This window comes from Lepisma saccharinum, chromosome 7 (assembly GCF_977018435.1).
Source record: "Lepisma saccharinum chromosome 7, izLepSacc3.1, whole genome shotgun sequence".
NCBI lineage: Eukaryota > Metazoa > Arthropoda > Insecta > Zygentoma > Lepismatidae > Lepisma > Lepisma saccharinum.
In genome coordinates, this window is record NC_139235.1 from 97,382,477 (window position 1) to 97,407,760 (window position 25,284).

At 39.0% G+C, this 25,284-nt stretch overlaps 1 protein-coding gene across 5 annotated transcripts in view; it reads right to left on the reverse strand.

The window, feature by feature from the left end:
* Cpr (Cytochrome P450 reductase) overlaps positions 1–25,284 on the reverse strand; it is a 136,072-nt gene that overhangs the window by 36,664 nt on the left and 74,124 nt on the right. For all 5 annotated transcript variants that reach the window (XM_083125700.1, XM_083125703.1, XM_083125701.1 and 2 more), the window contains exons 2-3: positions 2,712–2,895; positions 554–740 (exon numbers count right to left, since the gene is read on the reverse strand). In XM_083125700.1, the coding sequence (XP_082981826.1) occupies positions 554–740; positions 2,712–2,893 (369 nt within the window). In that variant the 5' untranslated portion in view covers positions 2,894–2,895. The remainder of the gene's footprint in view (positions 1–553; positions 741–2,711; positions 2,896–25,284) is intronic.

The window sequence follows — 25,284 nt, forward strand, 5'->3', positions numbered from 1 at the left end:
GCTTTACACGAGAAATAATATTACATGTAATTTTTTTCATTTCTATTACTTGATACATTTAAGATACGTTTAATGGTATAACATGTAATTTAGTGTTGCATTGCTTGAAGTTTTCCTGTCATCAAGACATCCCTTTGTCCATAATAGTATTGATTGATTGATTTGCTTTATTTTACTTCACTTTTTGTACCACTTTGGCTAATTTGCGAAGATGGGGATGTGTGATGACATGATGAAATTGATGAATGGACACTCGCAAACATCCATGTCCAGGCCGGGATTCAACCCAGAGACACCTGGTGTCGTAGCGTGATGTGCTAACCACTCTGCCACAGGGGTCGGCCATAATAGTATTGCAATAGCATAACATGTCTCACTATTTATTTTATAATTTGATGTTTTACTTAGGAATATATTGATTTTTAAATTTCCCGTTGCCGCATAATGACGAGAGGGGGTAGGGTCATTCAAAAGAGCGGCCGCGACAATCGAGAGCAGCAAAATGACTAGTGCCGGCCCTGATCATGCGAGAACATTTTTGTACTAAACTTACCATGTCACACTCTTCAGGATCTGCAACCATTCCTTTCAACTTGTAGCGAGCACCTTCCTTTGCAAGTCTTCCTGCAAATTCTTCAGCCGTACCCGTTTGGCTCCCATAAAACACTACAAGGCTCCTGCCTGAACTTTTCAATTTACTTATGAAACTGCTATCCGATGTAGTTCCAATTGGTATTGGGCTGCAAATTGACAAGAATAAATTAATACACAGATAAAAACACACACACAACAGCATTAAAAGAAAAACTGTATTGAACATGCCAATACATATCCATTACAACATTAGCATGTCATTACATTGTAATGTAATCATACTTTTGAACTATTTTTCTTGTAGTCTACGGTTGTTACAAGCATAAAAAGACAGTTTTTTGTTGTGATGTTTCAGGAGAACACAACGCTCCCTTCATCACACATTATTTTTTAGTTTCACTAAGGGAGTGTTGTGTTCTCCTGAAGCATCACAACAAAAAACGGTTTTTATGCTTGTAAAAACCGTAGACTACAAGAGAAATAATTCTACAATGTAAGCAATGCATACATACAAAAAAACGTAAGGCTCGGCTGGACTTCTGGCATTCAAATGGGCAATTTTTTTTTCAAATTTTCCTCTCCATTCGAAAAATCTTTGACATTTCAAAATTGCATCAGCTTAGAATTCTTTCTAGAGCATTGGTGTGAATTTTCATGTTTTCTTTCACTGTTGTCTAGATATTATCAATAGTTTAATAGACTTACGTAATCACAAGACTATTGATAATATCTAGACAACAGTGAAAGAAAACTACACGAAAATTCAAGTCAATGCTCTAGAAAGAATTCTAAGTATGTAATTTTTCATATTTTGAAATATCCAAAAGGTTTTTCGAATAGAGGAAAATTTGAAAAAAATCGTGCATTTGCATGCCTAAGGTCCAGCTAAGCCTTAATACTTTTGAACATATCATACAATACAACTTATTGAAAAGTTACTAAAATTGTGACTAGCAGGATGATGCATAAATCATAGATGAGACATTAATAATTCCTCTGAATGTTAGTGACAATTGTTCTACATTAGCATGTGGATCCCACTTTAAACTGTAGCTCCAGTCCCAATTAGTGTTACTGTGCATAAAGTGGACTTAAAACACCAACTCAAATATTAATTGGACATTATCAACTGTGCACTGCTCCTTCTCTATACTTATTCTCACACTATTTTTCGAGAGAGGACCTCTTCTCTCATCTTCAGGTGAACAAAATTATTTTTGCTAGTGGTGGGGATCGAACCTACAACAAACCTGTGATGTTACTACAAATCCAGAAAAGAATCCAATTTGAGGTAAAATCTCAGTCTGTCGTACATTTATCCCTACAATCGGCAAAATGAAATTTGTTCACCTGAAGAAGAGAGATGAGGTCTCTTCAAACGTAGTGCGAGAATAAGTATGGTTAAAAGAACTAGAAAATTGATAATGTCCAATTAATACTGCATCTTAATGAGACAGATTGCTGATGATTTTATTGACTGTTTATGGAAATATTGTATCATTTAGTTATTATTTTAATAAATATAACTGCATAATTAATGTAAAGTCAATATCTGAAATACACTGTTCCATTCCCCATACAAAACATATTGCAGTTATCTGACTACATAAGGGGTAGGGTGTTAATGGTCTATTTAAGTTCTTCATGAAACTTGAGCAATTTTGAATTGGTACTAATTTTATACTGAACCATTCTTGTAATAAATACTATGGAGGTCTAAAGGAATTCATTTTGATATTTTATTAATTTTGTAAAATAAAGTCCCTGACTTTTTCTAAGGTTCCCAGGCCATTTTGTAATGTAACTTACTGCATGTTTTATAATATTTGGAGAACAAATATTAAAACACTAATTGCAATTGACCATTTTTACAGCATTCCTTTTTACATAGAGGCCACCTGTAACAATTAGTGTTTACAAATATTCAACTTTAAAGCTATACATAAATTTCCTTGACTTTTCCGTGATTTTTTCAGTCAATTTCTCTGATATTTCCATCATCTATGTCAGAGGTAAATTTTGCCAAAAATTCAAGTTCCCCGAGTTTACCAGGCTTTCCACGTCAGTGGGAGCCATGCAAATATAACTGCTTACAACTAAAGGTTAATGGTACTTACTGAATGGTATATGATCTCTTTGCACTTTCATCTTCTTTCTTTCTGTTTTTCAAAAGCCACCATGCAGCTACACCGAGCAGAAGAGCTAGAAGAATGATGTCCAATATTCCGAACATTGGTTCCTCCAGGCTGGCGGCTTCTTCGCTCACAGATTCCACAACCACATCAACTTCTGGCTCCATTTCTGCAATAAACATTTATGTACTTCAGTGCGTGAAGGTATGTGTGACAAGGGCAGCTTCATATAATAACTATATTTTATACTTATATACTTACTTTAGACTTCTAATAAGCTCTATATATATTTCAAGTTCTAATTTAGTTTCACAACAAAACAGGTTTCCAAGAACAATTTTTCACATGCATGGCAGGATATTATAAACCAGCAGTTTCCAAATTTTTCATTCACATCAGATTTTCAAATCAGATTGTATTAGAAGGCTGCTTCGCTGCAGATATGTGGTAGCATAAGAAGTGATTGATGTGCCGACTTCAGTCGCTCTGTGCATTGGTAATAGGAAACGGATGGCAGTTTGAAGTTTCTTCTCTGTTTACCTGGAACTAATTCCCCCACATGAAGTGACAAGAACACTCTTTCAGTACAAACCTTCAAAGCTATGTTGATTAATTAATAAGGTGCAGTGGCGACGACTAGCGGGGGCGAAGGGGCGCAGTTGCCCCCCCCCCCCTTTTGAAACTTACTTCTGCACTATGCCAAACCTTATCTACCAAGGGAAAGTAAATTGTCCTTGCACCCACCCCAGTTTTGGAACCCAATTGCCGCAACTGGTAAGGTGAACAATTTAACACAAATGTGTAAACTTTAAAAAAATATTACTTGAAAAGAAGGCTGTACTGAAGAAAATCCATTCACTGGGAAAATGTCAATGAATGACTTGTAATTCTAAACAACAGCTTGGTTGGAATGCAGTGCATTATCACTACATTATTTATTTACACAGTATTTACTTATTTAGTTTTCAAACCAGTATTTATGGCGAAATAATTTTTACATTAAAATGTGTATATTTTGCAGTCCTGTTTATTTTGAGTTTCCTTTCGTTTATATCTGGTCACCTTACTCGAGACGAGAACTGATCGAAACTTATGACGACTATCAATTCGAAATCGAATTGATTGATTTTGGTGTTTTAAGTCTACTTTATGCACAGTAAGGCCAATCAGGACTGGACCTACAGTTTTAAGTGGGATCCGAACCACCATGTGCCTCCATAGGGAATCTAACCCTGGACCCCTTGATTACAAGGCGACGACGATACCACTGCGCCATCGGGGAGGCCCTAATTCGAAATCTAACTCCACTGCTTCATGGTAATAGCTAAACTGGTAAGATTTCTACAGGCACAAAATGTCCATACTGAATAAACCGGAATTTGGGCTTATCTTTAATCCATTTTTCCAAAACTAGTTCGGAAGCAAGGTCCGTTGACCCGTGTCACTGCACTGCACTGGGGAAACCATGGATCAACGGCCGCTGGCTGTGCTGGTCACTAATCTCTCAGGACGCTCTCCTGAAGAAAGACGCACGTGTTCGCGTGTACTTGACAGGCTGATAGTTCGAATGGACTTTCGTAAAGTATTACGGCGAACAATTCGTTACGTAAGTCCTGCACTCTTCAAGGTTTTCACAATCGTGCGCTCTTGCGATATAGATTATTCACTCCTCTTCCATTTAATAAAGCCTGAAATTCAGCGTGCTCTATCACCTTTCGTGCTAATCTTGATCATGACGATGAATGGTAAGCCTGCCATTCGTCCCGTGTCAGAATAGTGATAGAAAAGTTCTTCGCATCAAAACAATGTTTATTAACAAGTAATCTGTCAATGTTGTCAACTTACTTTGTTTTATAACACAACATCGCTCCCTATAGATGCAATTGTTTTCGGTGCATCGGCGATTTGATCTCATTGTAAAATGGAATACTGACGTTGAGGAAAAGTGGCCCATATTTTGCTGAAAAAAATATGGTAGGTAGCCTTTGAATGATGAGGTTGATGAATGTCACTCACAAACACACATGCTGGTCACCCTAACGCTCCACGAACCAAAATTTTCAGGTTCGAATCCTTCAGTATCATTGGGTTTGTACACTCACCTCAATTAGTTTCGAAACGCAATTTTATCCTGAATAATATGCGACCATGCAGTACATAGCCGCAACTGGCACCTATGAATTGGACTTAGTAAAAGGTAAAAAAGGTAAAGTGCTCCTCTGTGCTTAGCACCACGCCATGAAGGCGTATAGGGGGTGTGGGGGTAACGCCCCACACTTTCTTCATCCGGTCATGAGTGGGGGTGATGTGATCAGCATCACGTCCCTGACCTCCTTTACCCCCCAGGGTTTCCCGCAGGTACCCATGTCATTCGACCCTGGGTGGATTGGACTTAGTCCATACTATAAATAAAATATGTGATATATCCACAAATAATCAAATCACTCGTCTCGATTTTACGGAGGGCTGTCTCGTTTTGATTATATTTACAAGACCTTCGTCTCAGTATCACCCTTAAGGGGAAGTGACAATTTCGCACCAGTTGTGCATTATTTCAATATCGTCCGAATGGGCAATGCTACTGAAGAAAAACGCCGGTGTTGAAGAGAGTATGAATTTCTCCACACGTTGCAAGTGAAAGCGTTTTTAAAGTTGATTATTAAGCTGGATACGATGTTTGAAAAATATGATGAATAAGAATTTTCCTTATAGGGAATCAACTTCAAGTTATGGCTAATCACATGGAAGTTTCGACTTTTCCGCCTGTCAATTACTACGACCATCCGGGTAGTGTTGCCAAACCTGATGCGCATAAGATAGCTACATTTCACCGTAAATGGAGTAAAAACTTTCAAGGAACTAGATTTACGAAACTGTATAAAGTGCCTCCTAAGGTAATTTTAAGTGTCAAATGAGTGGGGGGCAATTTATTCTTAGTTTTTCACAGTCTAGATCCGACGGCATCACCCATCTCAATAATCCACCGATGGTCGTATGAAATAAAAAATAAAGGGTTCCCGGATAACAATATTACTTCCTCTTCACGTCAGCCAAGGCGCTATATATATATAAAAAAAAGCTGCGGAGGTAAGAGGGTGTGGGGCGACGAAGCAAATAACAACATCACGTGCAAAATGTATACTTATGGCAAAAATTGGTCTATGTAAGCCGGAGTCAGTGATGGCATCATAGTGGGGCAGGGAGGCGTGCGCCCCAGTTCACAGCCAAACGAGTGCACGAAAGAGCCAGACCTGGCTCAAAAAGAGCTAAGTTTGCAACAGTACTCTAGCCGCTGCAGAGATGACGGCCACGCGGAAATTCTGCCCTCATGCCCTTAACCATGAATCAGTGTACTGGTAAAATTGCGATGATTTTAACGATATTCAGTCATTTTGTTATTGTTTGTAATCAACAACATATTCCACAAGCCACAAAAGTACAGTGTATTGACACAGTTTTCAAAATGTTAAAAAAATGGACGAAAGGTGGAAATTGTACCAATTGGAAGGACGTAGGTCCATGTGTTCTACACCTCGATATCGTTGCATGAAACATGTTCCGGGGTTCAGATTTCACCATGAGGACCAGCAATGTGTTTTCCGCCCAAGTATTATCTACGTTGTGATACTTTTCTCTACCCCACCCCTTTCCGCTTCGTAGGGTTTAGCGTAGGGTGACCAGACACTCTTTTTAAGAGTATTATACTCTTTTAGAGGTTCATATACTCTATACTCTTTTCAATTTGCAAAAATCCCCAAATATACTATTTTCCTTGCTATTTAATTTCATTCATTATTTTACGCGTAAAAATGCCTCAAAATCCACAGAACGGAAAACGTCAGGATGTCAACAAACTGAAGTATTTACTCCTTGACTCAAGAATTTCCTATGAACAATTTCAAGAGTCATTTTCATATTCCATCAACAAGGAAAACATATTTCCAATTCATTGGAATTTAATGATAGTGATTAGGGGCTGAGCCGATACAGATGCCGATAATCTTACCGATTCCCACCGATACAGATACTTGAAAATTGCAATAATTAAAATTTGTTCAAAATATTGATCAATACTGGTATGTAAATATTCTCCTCCAATTATATGCATCAACATACCAAGAAATTTGCTTTAGAGTATTCAAGAATTGCATCAGAATATTAAAATAGATATTATGTAGTCACAAAATATAGTTTTTCGTGCAAATAAAAAGGAAGTTTTAATTTTGCATAATTTCCAGGATAATTAGACTCAAGAAGTCGCGCGGGATTTTTGCGTACCCCGTGAAGACCAAAATGCCGGAAAGTATCGGTAGCTGAATTCCAACCGATACTTTCCGATACCGATACATCGGTATCGGCTCAGCCCTAATAATTATATTTTTGAAACTTACTGTGCAATTTCAAAGTGGAGGTCAGTGTGCAAAGATTTAGTACAGGCTGGGTCAAATTTAACAGTGATTGTGCCTCTTATAAAATTCTTGTTTACTCTGCATGGTACAAATGTTGGTTGTGAAAGACTTTTCAGTGTTATTAAAACTTATTGGCGAGAGAAAAGTACACCCCTGGTGTCAAAACTCGAACAAGTAATGAAAGTGAATTTCAATGTGGACATGACCTGTGAAGAGTTTGCACTGGCAATAAAGGACGATTTAAACTTACTGAAGAAAGCAAAATCATCCCAGAAGTATGAATGACTGTGCCCATTGGTGAGTAAGTATTTGTAATTAGCTAATTACATTAGACCCATAAGTAATTTGAATCTGTAGAGTGTAGGCCTATTTTATAGGGGCTAAATAGAAGCAATAACAAATAGCCACCCTTATTTTAGTTTTCTTTTTATGTTTTGCGCATGCGCACCTTCAAACTATAGACTATACTCTTTTTGGTCAACAAACATCTGGTCACCCTATTTTAGCGTGATTGTCTTGTAATCAAGGGTTCCGGTGGAGTGGATTCAACTTTGAAAAGGCCCACTTCCGATCAGGCCAACCGCGAATGAAACTGAGCAAACAATACACAACTTTTTTCTTCCACACAATTACGACTAAACCTGTTTCCATTACGCACGAATCTTGCGAGAAATGTGACAGGTTCCCCGCGAGCTACAAAAACCGAGCTGACGCAGGTTTCCCCGAAAGCAGGTTCCTGCACAACTCGAGGTTTTAAAACTCTTGTGTAACAGAATTTTCTACGTCACCTTAACTTTATGCAACAATGGCATTCCACTTTAGTCGGCTGCAACAGCTCGAAGAATCCATCCTTGTCATTCAATTTCACTATCCAAAATTTCATCTATTTTGCAATTATTTTGTTAGTAACCTATTTGTCTATTATTTTACGGCAGGGGCGAATTGCGACGATGAGAATGAAATGGTTGATGGGAGAAGCTCTAATGATAGATCCTGGGACCTTGGGCTTCGTACTTTTTTGGAAGATATTGGTTGGCTTAGTTTATTGTACTTGGCTTTCTGCTACTTAACACCCATGTCCAGGCCGTAATTCGAACCTAGGACCTCTGGCATCGTAGCTCGCTGCCACGGAGGCCAAAATGCAACCCCATCACGGTGGTATCTCAAATTATCGGTTCATGGCTACTTTATCAGGATTTATTTTTTATTTAAAGGTTGCAGTTGTGGAGACTGAACTGCTGGACTTATAAATGCAGGTTTTACGAAGTTACGAAAGCAGAATGATAAGACCTTTTAAGTTCTAGTGGTCTTATCTTACTTTGCGGTAGAGACAATGACAGGTTAGAAGAGCCTTGCGCATTCACCAGGTGTGATGACGTAAAAGCGAAGTTATTTGGCATCCTATCTTTATTATGTAGCCCCCCTAGCCGCCCATTTCAACGAACCAATTCCTACAACCGCACTCAACATCTTCTTACTTATCTAGTGCAATTATGCTATTGTATGCCCACAATAGCCTTGCCACGGAATCATTGTTGCCAACTTTGGCGAGAAGTCGCAAGCGTCTGGGTGCACAGGAGACACGTGACCTCTTTCATGCCAAGAAAATATCCTTTACCCAATCAAAAAAAAAGGGAAAAGGAGGACAACGATTACATCAATTTTAACGTGAATTTTCTTCAGATGTTGGATTATGCTAATTTGAAAAAAAATCAAATATAGTAAAAAGAGAACCGAAAATAGTCACCATATTTTAATTAAAATAAAACAATTGTTTACAAACCTATCTAAACATGCACACAATGAAATTTAATTAGTTGCAATGAACTGGATGCAAGTTATATACAACTCTTATCACTACAGGTTTTGAAATTTAAAATTTGAAAGAATACACGAACTCTCGAATTATATTATTTTGAAGCTGAATCGACCCTTCCTAATAGAAACATGTATCATATCATTGGAAAGGGCATGAATCAAGGATTCAAGAAATGTAGGGGCGAGGAAACAATTGAAAGTGGAAATAAACCTAGTATTAAGTTTGTGGAACCTCCATTATAAATGAAACATAATGAGCCTAATTTACGTGAAGATGTAAGGCTAGATGCCTAATTTGTTATTTTAGGATTATTTATCTTCGCATAAATAATACATTTATAGTGTATTTATGCTAAGAGAACCAAACCTAACAACGCTGGCATATTCCTCGAGTGATGTCACACCAGGTTGTCCTTACTTTGTGCGATAAGGGAAACAAGCGAAGTCAGGGTCTCCCTTATAGCACAATACTAGGGAAACCTTGAACAATAAAATAAAGAAAAAACATATATCCCAAACAAATTGAAGAAAAACAATTTAAATTAACGAAAATAATTTACACCTATTGAAAAATAGAAACTTCAATACCCAAAAATAAAATGAAAATCAAATACGGATGAAATAAAGTTGAATCCTATTGTAAATTCGCAAATATGTACACGTTAAAAACCAAAGTTAGACCTGGCAATAATGTGTGTTTACATCGTGCAAATACGATAAAGGAAAGCTCCTATGGCAAGTAATGTAAGAAAGTTTATATTATTTCACAGAACAGGAACTTGTAATTGAAAAATGCACAGTGCCAAATCGAAACACGAACTGAGTACTACGAATGAACATTTTTATTTTACGGCGAAACTGTAAAACACAAGGCTCGATTGTGCAGTATATCCCTGAAGGTTTTAAAACTAAGTTTTTTTAAAAAAAGATTTAGCAACTTTTTGGCAGATTTTGTCTGGATATTTAGTGGCTTCCGTGTTCTAACCGTTGGTAACACTGCACAGAATATAGGCTGCACTCGAATGCATAGCTTCACCAAGCACACCATAACCTCTCTACACTGGTAATCTTATCTGGTGCAACAATGGCTCTGGACACCGAGGTATGAAAATATAATTGTTGGAGTCTGGGTGTGTGCAAGTTGAATCTTTGGCTGGACAGCCTGCAGGATGAAAACTGACTTACATGCAGTGACGGCGCCAGCCTGAAATAAGCGGGGGGCTACAGATTTAGGAGTCAAATTCTCGGGGGGCTAACTAATGCCGAGTAAAAGGTATTTACTCAAGAAGATTTCTGCGGTATAATTTTATGAGTGACATATTTTGCAGTCCATTCCAATCATTGAGATGATGCATTTTTCCCCTATCACATATTAGGAGACAAATACGTACAGTCACAGACACTTCTGGGTTCTAAAATCCCATTAAATGTCAATGGAATCGTTACAACCCATAAGTGTCCGTGACTGCACATTGATAAGAAGCAATGAATGTATTTGCAGCTCTTGAACTGGGCATTTTGATTAGTGAAAATAACTGCTGAAGATTATAATTTTATTTCAGAATATATTATGCATAAATACTGATCAGAATTGGATCAATAGTTTTAGATGTTTTCTTCCTGCACAGAATCAAGTTTGGCCACTATGATGACACTTCAGAAATTATTTTCTAACCTCACAAATTATAATTAATTAACATGTAGGGCTAGGAGTGCGAGAAAAAAATTGCCCAAGCGTACACCGTATTGCAATAATTAGTTAAATGGATTTGTATAAAGCTCCACTATATACACAAGAGGGTAATCGGCACAAGAGCTACAGCTTCTACTGGAATCAGAACCACTTCATGGAATATTACCTCCACCGAAGATCGATCCCGCGACCCTTGATATGAAGTTTTACCGCTAGACTATCTGTGCTGGGAGCCCAATTTTAATCTTTCCAATTCTTAGCATTTAAGAATTGGATAGTTTGTTTACTCTTTGATTCTTTAAAATCGTATCTCTCTCTCTCGAATATTTGCAACGATAAGGATATAATAATGAAACCAATGAGAGAACATCATGTCATTGTAGGTAATCAATTGAGGAACAAACACGCAAAAAAAAAAAAAAAAAAAGCATCTTTAGATTTTGAACGTCGTCCTACTTATACAAATTCATTTGTCACACCTGTTAGACCTACGAGGGCCACTATTTATATTTTGAGCCTTGGCAACACTGATTGAAGTTAGGCGCGATTTGACGTTTGCACGGAATCGTCTGGCATTATTGACCATAACGTACTTCAAATGTTTTGTCAATAGCTTCATTTGTGTTTTTTATGTTGCCTTGGAGATTGCGCGACAACAATAAAATGGAATTAACTCGTGAACATTTTCGTGCGATGATTTTTTACGATTTTCGACGTGGATTATCAAGACAAGAGTGCATCGATCAACTTACTTCCACATTTGACGATAAAGCCCCATCCTTTGCCACTGTGAAACGCTGGTATAACGAATTTAATCGTGGCCGCCATTCGCTCACCGACGAGATTCGCGAAGGTCGTCCAAAATCAGTTGTTGTTCAAGAAAACATTGATGCTGTGCGAAACCTAATACTGCAAGATCGTCATGTGACATACTGTGAGATTGAGACAACCATAGGCATTAGTTCCACCAGCATATATAAAATATTACATGATCATTTAGATGTGAGAAAGGTATGTTCTCGTTGGATCCCACACAACTTGACAAAAACTCAAAAAGACGCTCGCGTCAATTGGTGCAAACAAATGCTCAATAAATACAATCGTGGTGCTTCAAAAGACGTATGTAAGATTGTAACAGGTGAGGAATCATGGATATATGCATATGAGCCGGAACGTAAACAGCAGTCGACTGTATGGGTGTTTCAAGATGAACCCAATCCAACAAAAGTTGTTCGCGCTCGAAGCACATCGAATCAAATGGTCGTCCGTTTTTTCGGGAAAACTGGCCATGTGGCAACTGTGCCTTTAGAGGAACGTAGAACGGTCAACTCTGAATGGTACACAACAATTTGTTTGCCAGAGGTCTTCGGTCAAATACGGAAAACAAACAAACGCCGTCGGATCATTCTTCATCAAGACAATGCCAGCTGTCATACATCTCGTCTAACAACAGACTTTATGAACAGTCAAAAAATCGAATTGATGGGTCATCCGCCGTACAGTCCTGATTTGGCACCCAATGACTTCTTCTTGTTCCCGAATGTCAAGAATAAATTGCGTGGACAACGATTTTCGTCGGCGGAAGACGCCGTTGATGCGTTCAAAAACCATATTATGGAGGTGTCTCAAGAAGATTGGAAAAACTGCTTTGACAAATGGTTCGAACGAATGCAAAAGTGTATTGACCATAAAGGAGAATAGTTCGAAAAACAAAGCAGTTTTCAATGCCAAATTCCTGTTTTTTCATTGTTAGGCTCAAAATATAAATAGTGACCCTCGTATTCCGAAGTATAGTGATACGATGTATAGAGGCTGATAATGTACACATTTAGCTGTAATGCGAACAATCAAATAATCTCACAGCCACTGAATACGTCCACCTACCAGGCAGGCAGCCGATTTCGTAGAAAGATTGGAGACTCATGCTGGCCAATTACTTAGTATCAAATGATCAGTGACCACTGTTATCCAGGTATATCTGCAGCTGCCCCCCCTTCATTTTAGAACACATCATAATAAAATTGCCTTGCGATCTAACCGAACTAGAAAATGCAGTTGATCATTGTACTTGCCTCAATGAAAGTTTGAGAATGGAAATCAAAAATTTCTATTTTTTAAGTTTTCGGTCGAAATCCGTCTGCCATCCTACAAAAATCTGGGGGGCTGGGACCAGCTTGGGAGGGGGCACAGCCCCTTCTAGCCCCCATGTAGCGTCGTCCCTGCTTACATGACTGACAGTTTTTCACACCCGAGGACACCCAGTGCTCATCATTTCTGATACTACTTTATAAATGCATTGGCGAGTTGCATAAGACAGCTTCGTGCGGTGTCATCCATGCGAGACCTTACACAGGCCTTGATGGATAGTGCTCATTCAAGACTGTACCTTCCTACATCCGGTGTGTCTGTATAGTACACGTGCTTTTTTCATCCCAGGTGCACAAGTGTCAACTGCATCGCATTGTTCCTCAAATTGCTCTCGATGCTCACAGAGAATCGTTCCCTTATTTGCATGTGTCAATGGCACCACGTATATGTAAATTTAGAACAACGTGCAGCAAGATGTGTACATTTATATTCCTTCCTCTTCTTGAATGGAATTTAAAATATAACAGTAAATTTAGGAGGATTAGAAGATTGAAGACGTCGAGCTCGGTGTCAGCAAGATTTGTGTTTTCCCCCCAACTCCCCTTAAGTGTTCACAGTTAGTGTTTTTCAGCGTGTTTATCGCCAAGTGGATTGAATACCTAAGAAGTTACATCGAAGACGTAAGTACTCAGTGAAGTAACCACTAAGTTTGGTCTTATATCTCAACAAATTCACACCGGAAGCTGACTAATCTGTGTATTCCGGAATCGTTTGTAAGCCACAGACGTCAGGTACCTGGGCCTTTAATAAATATTAATATTGTATTTTGTGGTGTATAAATACTTAGATAGTTAAATATAAAAATTCACTGCTGGTCTCATTTTGTATGGTTGACGTTGTTCGACGGCAGAATAAAAATTGCTCTAGTAAAACCAAAGAAAAAACGATATAACATAATTTGTATTCATGTCCAGATTTTATTAGAATGATTACATCAAGAAGACTTAAGTGGGCAGGCCATGTGGCACGAATGGGAGAGAGGAAAGAAGAATTCACAGGATTCTTGTTGGGAAACCTGATGGTAAGAGACCAGTAGGAAGGCCAAGATGAAGATGGAGGGATAACGTTGAGATGGACCTAAAGGAAATTGGTAGGGATGGAAAAGAGTGGATAGATCTTGCTCAGGATATGGACAGATGGAAGGCCTGTGTTGCTGTAGCCATGAACCTTCAGGTTCAAGAAAGCTAGAGAGTTAGTTAATATATCTTGTTTACCAAGTGAATAACATAACTTATTGATAATTATTTCTACTGTTATTTCTATTTTTTTAAAGTGATATTTGCCATCCTAGTAGGCCCCTAATAACTATACTGGAATTTTATAGATTACATGTAAACAATTTCTGAAAATCATGTTTGATGTAATTTATTTATGCTACTCGTCCACTCCGTGGACAAGTCAATTTTACAAATTTTAATTTTCTAATTAACTAGATCCAAATGATCTTGGCCAAGATTAGTATCTGATTAGGTTCCTTAAGAATAGAATATTTCATTAGTTTTACGAATTTTAAACGATTTTATATTTGCGAAATCATCTAGTTTCTACCACTTTTTTTGAGAATGACCCATAGGTTATTTAACGTCGCTTTTCATCCAATCTTGGCTAATCACGAAGATGAGGTCAAACACAAACTCCAGAAACACGGAGGATTACACTGCGAATCGAACCCAGGACCGCACGCATCCGAGGCGAGAGCGCTAGCCCAGAAATCTTCGATTAAACTACCGGTGCAAAACACGCCGCCTGGTACTATTAAAAATGGGTACATGCATTGCCGGAACATCAACGACAATTATGTGCAAGGTCATATTGAGTAAGTCCGTACCATGAAATTCTTGTTTTTTGTTCAAAGGACAATCTTAGCTGGGATGTTGCGAGAGTTTTGGGTCGTAACAAACTCGTTGACTTTGAGTGCAAAGGTTACAACCCAGAAGTGATCTCCCCGAGGGAGAACAAAAGGTCCTTGGGTACTTTCAGGACGCCGAGCGCACGTGTCGCACACATGATGCAAAGTGACTATGTAATTACGAGCGTTATGCAACGATGTAAATACCAGGTGGTTATAATTAAAGTGACGGTGTTCAGAGTGGTACAGCACGGGCTGTAATGAGAGTAGCAGTCTGAAACTTCGTAGATATGATAATGAAGCAATGCGCTCGCGAATTATGCAAAAAAAAAAAAAAAAAAAAAAAAAAAAAAAAAAAAAAAAAAAAAAAAAAGAAGTTCCAATTCTCGCCACCAGGGTAAAAAATGGCGCTGTAAGCAGTCAAAACGTGGAATTTTCCGTAACTCTGACGTCAAAGTCGGTGAAATTGCCTAACCATTGTGTGAGCTCCCTGGTTGTTGTTGGTGACGCTTGTTGCTTTTTTTCCCCTTTAGTGATGTGAATGTTCGCCGAACATTAAAAGTTTGATTTTTCCCGTGTAAAAAGCAATGGCTATTGCGAAGAAAGACCGTGCACTGCTGGTGAAGTTGTTTTACCAGAATGGGAGCAATAGTAACGCTGCACTGCGGAAATATCGCCAACAGAAAGGGCTGAGAAGAGGGCCCATGTCAATTAATGGGCTGAAGAAGATGATGAAGAAATTCGAGGAAACAGGTGAATTGGGTGTTGCACCAGGGAGAGGAAGGCGGCCCATCCCCGTGGAAGTTGTGGACGAAGTTGCTGTAGCTGACCGTGCAGCACATGCCTCAACTTCTGCAACCAGTGCTAGAGCTGTGGCACGTGAATTGTCACTCCCCTGGTCAACAGTTCGCAAGGTATTGCGGTGCATTTTACACTGGTATCCCTACAAGATTCAAATTGTGCACCAATTGAAACCCCAAGATATTCCACAACGGCGTGAGTTTGCCCATCGGTTTTTGGCACGCATGGAAGTGGATGACATGTGGCCGGGGAATATTCTGTGGACTGACGAGGCGCATTTTACTCTGGTCGGTACAGTGAATACTCAGAACTGTCGCATATGGGGTTCCACTCGTCCACATGTTGTGCAGGAACAACCATTGCACTCAGTTTACGTGACTGCATGGTGTGGGTTCACTAGCTCCTTCATTCTTGGTCCGTTTTTCTTTGAGATGACACCTCGAGGGCCTGTTAGGTGTACAGTGACATCTGCACGTTATAGGGACCTCCTTGTGCAACACGTGATTCCAGCTTTGCAAGAACGGAACTGTGAACACACCACCATTTTCATGCAAGATGGGGCAACACCACATGTCGCTCGCCACGTGAAAGATTTGCTGCGAGAAACCTTCACTAATGACCGCATCATCTCTAGGCAGTTTCCAGATGATTGGCCTTCCAGATCCCCCGACCTTAATCCATGTGACTTCTGGCTGTGGGGGATATTTAAAAGATCGTGTCTATCAGGGACATGTCCGGTCTCTGCCTGATCTGAAGGCTAGCATACAACGACATGTCGCTCAGATTTCACCAGACATGCTGCGAGCAACCGTCGACCATGCCGTGTTACGAATGCAGCATGTTGCTGAATTGGGAGGCCATATTTATTTATTTATTTATTTATTAAACACTACAGGCAAATGCCCAGTTACAGTGCTTTGAGGTTAACTGAGTTCAGTTTACATACATATTGACAAAACAAGTAATTAAAAATTGGTAAGAGAAAACAACAAAGACAAGTAGAAAATAACTACGTATAAGACGGAACAGAATAATCATTACATAACAACAATATATAATACAAGGGTGGTATATCATAAAGTATACAACATATTTGGTTACAATGCTATTATATACAGGGTTCACATAATAAGATTGCTTTTAGGTCTAAATAGATCAATGTCAGGGGTATTATTGGAGACTATATTGTACAACGCGCACATCCTCCTCATGGGATCCATTTCAGCCATCCTGGTTCTACCGCGTGAAATTTTAAAGAGGTCATTTCTGGGTCTTAATTTTGAGCATGGAACGTAAAAGTTTATTTTTGCAAGAAGTGCGGGGGAGTCTGTTTTTCCATTGACAAGTTTCGAAAGGAATGTTAACTGGTGCATCTGTCTTCTTTTTTCAAGGGACGGGACACTCAGCATGTTGCGTAAGATGTCACCCGAAGTGAATTTTGGATAAATGCCATCTAATTTATATACTAAATACCTTAAGAATTTATTTTGGAGTTTCTCTATTTTTTCGATTTCCTTTATAAATAACGGGTCCCAAACGACTGAGGCATATTCAAGTTTTGATCTGACAAACGTATAGTAAAGTAGCAAAAAGGTTTCTTTTTTCTTAAACTGGCTACACATTCTCATCACAAATCCTAGGTTCCTGTGCGCTTCACTGAGGATGCGCGCAGTGTGTGTCTGGAAATTTAAAACTTTGTCAAAAGTGACTCCAAGATCAGTTACAGTATTCTCTCTTAGGATTTCTATGTCGGAAATGTTATATGAATATTGGATGGGATGTTTGTTACGTGTGAATGACACTACTTTGCATTTCTTGAGATTGAGATTAACCTTGTTGTTCTTGCACCAATCAAGTACTTCGTTAAGTTCGTCTTGTAATTTCGTACAGTCGTGATCACTTTTAATTTGTTTGAAAATTTTGACATCGTCAGCAAAGATTAATTTTTCGGAGTTTTTTAGTGCATCTGGTAAATCGTTAATGAAAATCAAGTACAGCAGGGGGCCTAGGTTCGAACCTTGGGGGACACCTGAGCTGGCTACGTAATAGGAGGACCTTAGTCCTTGGTGCATGACATATTGTCGTCTATTCTGTAAATATGAAGCAAGTAGTTTCATAAGTTGCGGGGAGAGGCAGATGTAAGCTAGTTTCTGAATTAAAGTATCGTGGTGTACCGTGTCGAAGGCCTTTGAAAAGTCCGTGTATATTACATCGACCTGTCCTTTATCGTCAATAGTTGACGCAACGTAATTTGTTAATTCGACGAGATTAGTCACAGTTGAACGGTTTTGTACAAATCCATGCTGGTGTGGAGAAAGGATAGGTTTGACATGAGAGTAAATATGATTATAAATTATTTGCTCAAAGAGTTTAGCTGGAGCTGACAGTTTCGCGATTGGTCTGTAGTTACTTATGTCTGTCTTATCTGCTGCTTTGGGGATTGGACAAATCTCCGTCGTTTTCCAACTTGCGGGGAATTTTTCTGTTTTCAAGATTAAATTAAAGAGGGTGTGGAGAGGGAACTTGAGCGCCTCTGAGCAACCTTTAATAACGTAGGGGGGGATTAGGTCCGGTCCAGCTGCTCTTTTTGGTTTGAGTTTCTTGATGGCTTTTTCGATTTCTTTTAGGGAGATTTCTGGGATGCTTAAGAGACTAAGTTGGGATTTCGGGAGCGCGTTCGTACGTGTGGTTTCGTAAGAGGACGGTTCCGCGGAAAAGACAGATTCGAAATATGTAGCATAAACATTCTGGATGTTATTGTTATCGATAGGTTCACCATTGAGTTTGGTTGGTTGGGCTGGTGGATTCTTCCTTTGATTCTTAACTAAAGACCAAAATAGATTTGGGTCGCGAGTCAGATTAGCTTCGCAGCTGTTAAGGTAGTTTTGGTAAGCTTTGTTTATTTCCGCTTTTAATTTCGTTCTTAGGGCTTTAAAGTTAGCTTCATGATACCCTACATTCCCTTGTTTTTGTTTCCATTTTTTATGATGGTGCGACTTGATCTTTATACCTTTTATAATATCTAGCGTGAACCAACATGGGTACTGATTAGAATAAGTTGAGCGGGAGAATGGGACGCATTCATCAAATATACACTTAATTATTTCATAAAATTTGTCCACTGCAAGATCGATATCTTTGTATTTATGTAATTGTTCCCAGTTAGCCGATTTAAATTTGTGAAACATACTGACGAAATCAGCTTTCTTAAAATTGTATCGCTTAATACTCGACTTTGAAGTTTTACGCTTAGGTTTGGGGCGTGGTACATTTATTCCTAGGGGAGGGTGGTGAGTATCTTCCGGCACCAGTGCATCCTGCCGGAGTATCGTTACATTATCTATATTTGTTAGGACTAAATCTAGGGTTTTACCGTTGGCATTTTGTATAGTATTTAAGTTTTTGAGATCATTAAAATCAATAAAGTACTTCAATTCACGACAGTGGGAACCTAACGTGAGGAGGTCGTTAGTAGGATGAGTTATGTCAGGGATGTTAAAGTCACCAGCGATGAGCAATGGGGCCCCTAGAGGACAATGTGCGGTTATGTGGGAGAACAAAGTTTCATATACCGGTAGGGGTGATGACGGCTGGATGTATATTACAGAAATATAGATGGCATGTGCATGTTCCGGTTTTAATTTTATAATTACACAGTCTATGGTTTGTTCAGTTAACGGTAAATCCACCAGTTCAGGGCAATGTTCTTTCTTTACACCAATAAGAACACCACCTCCTAGGGTTTTCCCGTTTTCTCGTGGGTTGCGGTCCGATCTAAAAACACTGTATTGTTCTGAAAATATTTCCGAGTTGGATATTGAAGTGTTGAGCCAAGTTTCAGCACACAAGACCACGTCGTAGTTATTCGCCAAAATGCTGAGAAGAAACTGATTCGTTTTCGTGCGTATACCTCTTAGGTTTTGATAAATAATGCTCATGGGGACTCGATTTGTTTGATTCTCGTGAACGGTTTTGACTGAATGTACATCCTCTGGCGAGTTATCAGAAACGGAGTGTGCACTAGTTGCGTTTGTACTCGTTCCGCTAGGTTCGAGATTGTCAGCTGTTTTCACTAATACACCAGTGGGTCCTTGAACAGTTCTTGTAACCATAGTTCCTAATAAACATGCCAGAGCCATTGTTCTCATGTGTTTGATCTTTCCTGCCTTTTTCCTGTAACTATACCACGTTTTGACTGCTTACAGCGCCATTTTTTACCCTGGTGGCGAGAATTGGAACTAATTTTTTTTTTTTTTTTTTTTGCATAATTCGCGAGCGCATTACTTCATTAGCATATCTACGAAGTTTCAGACTGCTACTCTCATTACAGCCCGTGCTGTACCACTCTGAACACCGTCACTTTAATTATAACCACCTTGTACAAGAATCCAGCATAACGTCGCGTCTAACGTTGCAATCGGCATCTTCAGGTGACTCCAAGAACTAAAGAAATCAAAATACACGAAAGTCTAATTCATTCCATCTTACACCAAAGACTGGGAGAAACATTAGGCTAAAATATCGGAATTAAAATTATGGATACTCGAGTTTGGACTTCAATTAAAAATTAATCAGTAGACCTACGTAAAACAGTTGTATCAAAAGTTAGCTTATTTAAATCTATGTTGCTATAGTAACCATTTTATTTAGTATACGTCGATTTTGTATAATCGTGAGAAAAGTTTTTTGGTGTTTTCCAAAGTACCGCTCTCTTTGAAGTTCTATAGATAAAAAACTTAAGGTCCGATAGTGATGAGATTTAAATACAGTGCAGGTGAAAATGTTTTAAATATAGTGGAACCACAAACAAAACAACCTGCGCAGACCCGCGACTCCTGTGCACCGTACTCCCGCGTGGAGGGGAGGGGGAGAGCTTCCTTATGGCCCGAGCTGAACGGAAGAAGGGAAAGCTGAGCGGGAACTTTTCGTCCAAGGTGTTTTTCCTTGTGGTCGCTCTATACAATTCTTAATTTTCAGATTTTTTAATTCGGCCAAAAAAAAAAAAAGCTCATTAATTTCTTGAAACAACTTTTTCTTAGCATTGGGTAGTCTCACAAATGCTATCTTGGCCTAGTTTACATTGCCAAACCGATTTTAGAGAGATTATTATTCAACAGAGTAAAAATGTGTGTTGAACGTGGCAACACGGCGCGTTGCCACTAGAATGATTTCCATTAAACCGTTGAAACTGCGGGCTCTCACTGCATCTGACAATTCCCCTCCTGTTAGTTTTGTCGTTGGGTGTACCTCCTTCAAAGATTTTGACGCTGTAATTCAACCTTGGTATAGTAGGTGTGAAAAAGTTCTTAGAACTTCCTAAAACCTCAAAGGAACTCCATAAATCTGTGTTCCCCTTGCAGCTACACAACCTTGATTACACCTAATGTACCGGATTGCATAACGTTTCGGATGTAACTTCGTATCGAGCAAACTATAATAAGTAAGGCTTAATGTGATTTCACACAAACACAATCCCCAGCTTTTCATTTCATATACGGTATACGTAATAATCTAGTGTTAAGTTTTATTCCGTCTTGTCGTAATGATATAGGAATTTCAGATCTCGTGGGAAAAGTCTCTGTGATGAGTGCCTATTAACGCTGTTATTCGTATTCCTCTTGTGAGAGATCTTGCCAATGTTGAAAGGTCTCTTTTCTCAGAAGTCGCTTAAACACCTGTTTTATCAATTTGCCATCATTGTCCAATATTACTAAATGACGTATCCTTTCATAGACTTCTAGTAATCGCGGCAACACCGCACGCGGTTGACGCAACACAAAACGATGATTCGTCCTTGATTTTGGCCGCACAAGGGAACTGATGACCTGCAATTGCCGCGTGACGTCATGTTTGCTGAAGTTAAAGACCCATTTCATTTGGGACCTTTTGCAAAGACGCCTCGTCTCTTGCATAACGGAGTATCCCTGTTGGTGGGTTAATAGAATGAAAACAGCATTGTGCTCAAGGGTACATTAGAAATGCAATATTATTTATACTGCCACAAGTTTTGCAATATTTGTGGTATTATTATTATGGTGCTGATACGTACGCAACCATTAAGGGATCGAGGATGGGACGGGAACCAATTCTTTCACAGCAGGTCTACTCCGGTGACACTTATGCTTCTCAGTGTTTGGAATGTTACTTTTTAAAAGTAACAGAGTTGCTCATTTAAAAAAAGTAGCTCTGTTACAGTTACTGGTAGCTGAAAAGTAACCAAGTTAATTTTAGAGTTACCTTCTGCTGGAAATTTTCTAGCAAACAAATTTACTTCTATTAGAAAAGTAAATATTTTTATTCAATGCTTAAAGTTTAAAGGTAATTCCATTCCAAGCTCAACAACATCCACTTCCTCACCAATGACATCTTTCTAGCTCTACCACCATGTTCCAAATGAATGCAGCAATTCACCAAAAACACTGACGTCACATGCAATTGGCGAACTGCAATAAAGCGAGGATGTTCTAAATTTAGCATGTAACGAAGCCTAGCGTCCTTTCCTTAGGCGACGAAAATTCTTTCACTTTAGCATCCAGAGAACACATACAGTTGAAAAAAATTGCCAAATATATCTCTTACCCCACGTTATTAATTTTCAGCCAACGATTTAAAGTGTAGTAAAATGACACAATGTCACTATTTTATTGCAAGAAAAGTAACTCAGTTACAGCTCTTGGATTCTGTAACTAGTTCCAGTTACATTGATTGATTGATTTGGTGTCTTAAGTCCACTTTATGCACAGTAAGGCTAATCGGGACTGGGCCTACAGTCTAAAGTGGGATCCGAACCACTATATGACTCCACCGGATATCGAACCCGGGACCCCTTGATTACAAGGCGATGACGCTACCACTGCGCCATCGGGGAGGCCCTTAGTTACGGTTACAATTCCTCAAAAAAAAATAATCTATTTGTAACAGCGATGCAAGTAACAAGTTAATTCCAAACATTGAGTCTTTTACTGCACAAGAACTTTTATCAGATGTAAGACTAAATGATAGAGGCGTTTAAGGATATAAGACACTCAAATTAAAAACTTAAAGTCAGACAAAAAATACGGGACTGACTCTACATAACTCAAATTTTCATGAGGTACGAATTGTTATTTTTCAAAACGTTCTCAAGGCTACATCACTGGCCACGTGGGTTGCTAAAAATGGTGGCCTCACTCGACATTTGCACCAGTGGGGAACAGGGGCTCCATGTCCTCTGGAAGCTTCCAACCTGTGCTATTTCTCTGTTAATAAATCTTGCATATCGCAATAGCGCATGCCTACCACTCCAGTAAGTTTAGGAATGGAGGAGAGAGAGAGAGAGAGAGAGAGAGAGAGAGAGAGAGAGAGAGAGAGAGAGAGAGAGAGAGAGAGAGAGAGAGAGGGTGACAATAACGTCAATTCGCAGAGAGATGGGTGGAAAGATTTTCGCAGAGCAAGATATGTCCCACGTGCATCTCCAAGACTATTACGTGGGCGTCGAACCGGTCCCTCAACCCGCCTTGCAAATTATCATCTCTCATTTCAAGTTCCAAAAAGTCTGAAAGCTTGGTGTTTGTATTCCTAATGATAGAAATCAAGTTCAGTTATTATTGGAACATAATAACGAAGTAAAAAAGTGTTAAATTCAGCGTAAAAATACATGAACCAGGTTAAGGTGGACTGAACCCTCCTACAAAAACTTTACTAGTACTTAATAGGCTAAGGAATATACAAATTCCACCTTTTCATGTTTTTAGTTATTATCTATTTGTATGCATCCTTGACATTTAAGTTAAGTTCTCCTTCTCATGCGTCACAGCAGTGTGTTTGCTTCAGGGAATTTCTCACTGATTTTGGGTATAACCTTCAAGCTAGGATTTTAAGTGGCTAAAATGCTTTCGTAATTAGGTTCGCAGATGAATGAGACACGATACATACTTTAGTTTGAGTAAAGTTCACAAATAATTAGCGGCGCGAGAAAAAAATATAGTTTCCGTGTTATATTTTAATTTAGACTTAGTGAAGTGGTTCTCACAATTTTTATTTTGCACATTCACAATTAGATGCCCAGCACCTCGCATTTATCTTATCACTACGGCCCGTATTTTAATGTAATGCAATCTTTTTTTCTTCATTATATGTAGCCAAGCAAAAATGACAGTTTTTATTATTTCCTCAAATTCCACCAGGGCTACTATCTGAACTACTGAAATGCAATCACTATTCCCAGGAGGAGTTACATGTATAAAAATAAAACAGGTTCTAGACAAGAAACAAGTCTCAAAAATCAATTTGCATTATATATATATATATATATATATATATATATATATATATATATATATATATATATATATATATGCCCTATTGTTACTGCTGGCTCGGGATGTAGTCGGACAAAAGTCAGGAAAGGGATGCAAAATAGGACTTTCTCCAGTAGTCGGAAAGTCTGGTAACTTTGTCACCGACTGAATACTATGTTGTCGTATCTGCACTATCTGTTCAGGAGAGCTGATTGAAGTTGGATGTGGATTTTGAATACAGTACACGATTTGCGCAAATATTTCATTAATGTTGATAATTGACACCACCTGACATCGAAATGCATCGCTTCGGAACGTGGTCCACAGTGGCGTGCCCAGGATTTTTTTAAAGGGAGGGGTTACGTATACATTTTGTGACACTTGGTGACGTTCTTTTTTTAGGAACACTGGGCCAAAGGGAGGGGAAGGGTTATGACCCCAACCAACCCCCTCCCCTTGGGCACGTCACTGGTGGTGCATTAACATGTATGAAACACAAACTTGTTATTTCCAACGAAAAGATTTAGATGCGACAAAACAGAATGCGGCCGGCGCTGTGTAAAACATCTGGTGTGGTGGTCGGAAAAGTGGTGCATCAATTTAGTAGCAGCACGGACACTTCTCTCGTTAATATAAAATGTTACTAATTTTATTCTCACCTTTGAAAAGGAGTAGGCACAGTGGTGTTGGTACGGCGTACGGTACCCTTTACCCTCTGTACCCTCTGGAGAAAGTGAAATATCTTGCATGGTTTATGAAGATTTTGTTTATGAACGTTTTCAGTTGATTTTAGCTCTAGGAAATGTGCTATTGTGAAGTACAGTACGTCTGTTGTTTAAGCGTATTACTTTACCGTGTAGCAGAACAGCACGAAGGCTTCGCGGAAGTGAATGTAGCACCCAAAACGAGTTTCCACAACAGCAGCTATAATTTTACGTAGTTAGCCTAGACTTGGTACCGATAGTTATTCTCGATGTGTTCTTTCGCTATTTTAGTGTGCATACAAAGTTTTTACTAACAAAAAGCAGCGAAAATACTCCGAAATTGCAGGTTTTAACTTACGTGGGCCATTCTTTGGGATCAAATATCTCCATTGTATTGTGCATTCCCAACGCTGGAACCACTTTTACATTACGTAAAACATTGAAATCTGTCGATTTAAAAAAATCGACTTAATTCTCGAGGGGGGTACAGTGGCTAAACGGCCCCCGGCGTACCTCCAGAAAAAGAAGCACTGTGTATATATGTGCTATTTTAGTCGAAAATAATTATAATCGAAACACTGCAGTTAAAAAAAATGCTCGCTAATGAAAATAGTTAGTGCTTGTGTACTGACGCTACACTAATCCACGTGGTTTAAGACATTTCCTGAGATACTAATTCGGTCCGCGAGCGCGCATTATAGACCAGTAAGAATGAATAATCGTCAATGAGAAATTTAGGAATGCACGAAATAGCATAAATTAAGACGGGATGGGAAAAAATACAATGGAACCCCACCGTCAACAACACACGATTACGCAAAAACAAACCCATGCTTTCAAGGGTCTCCGAGGCACAT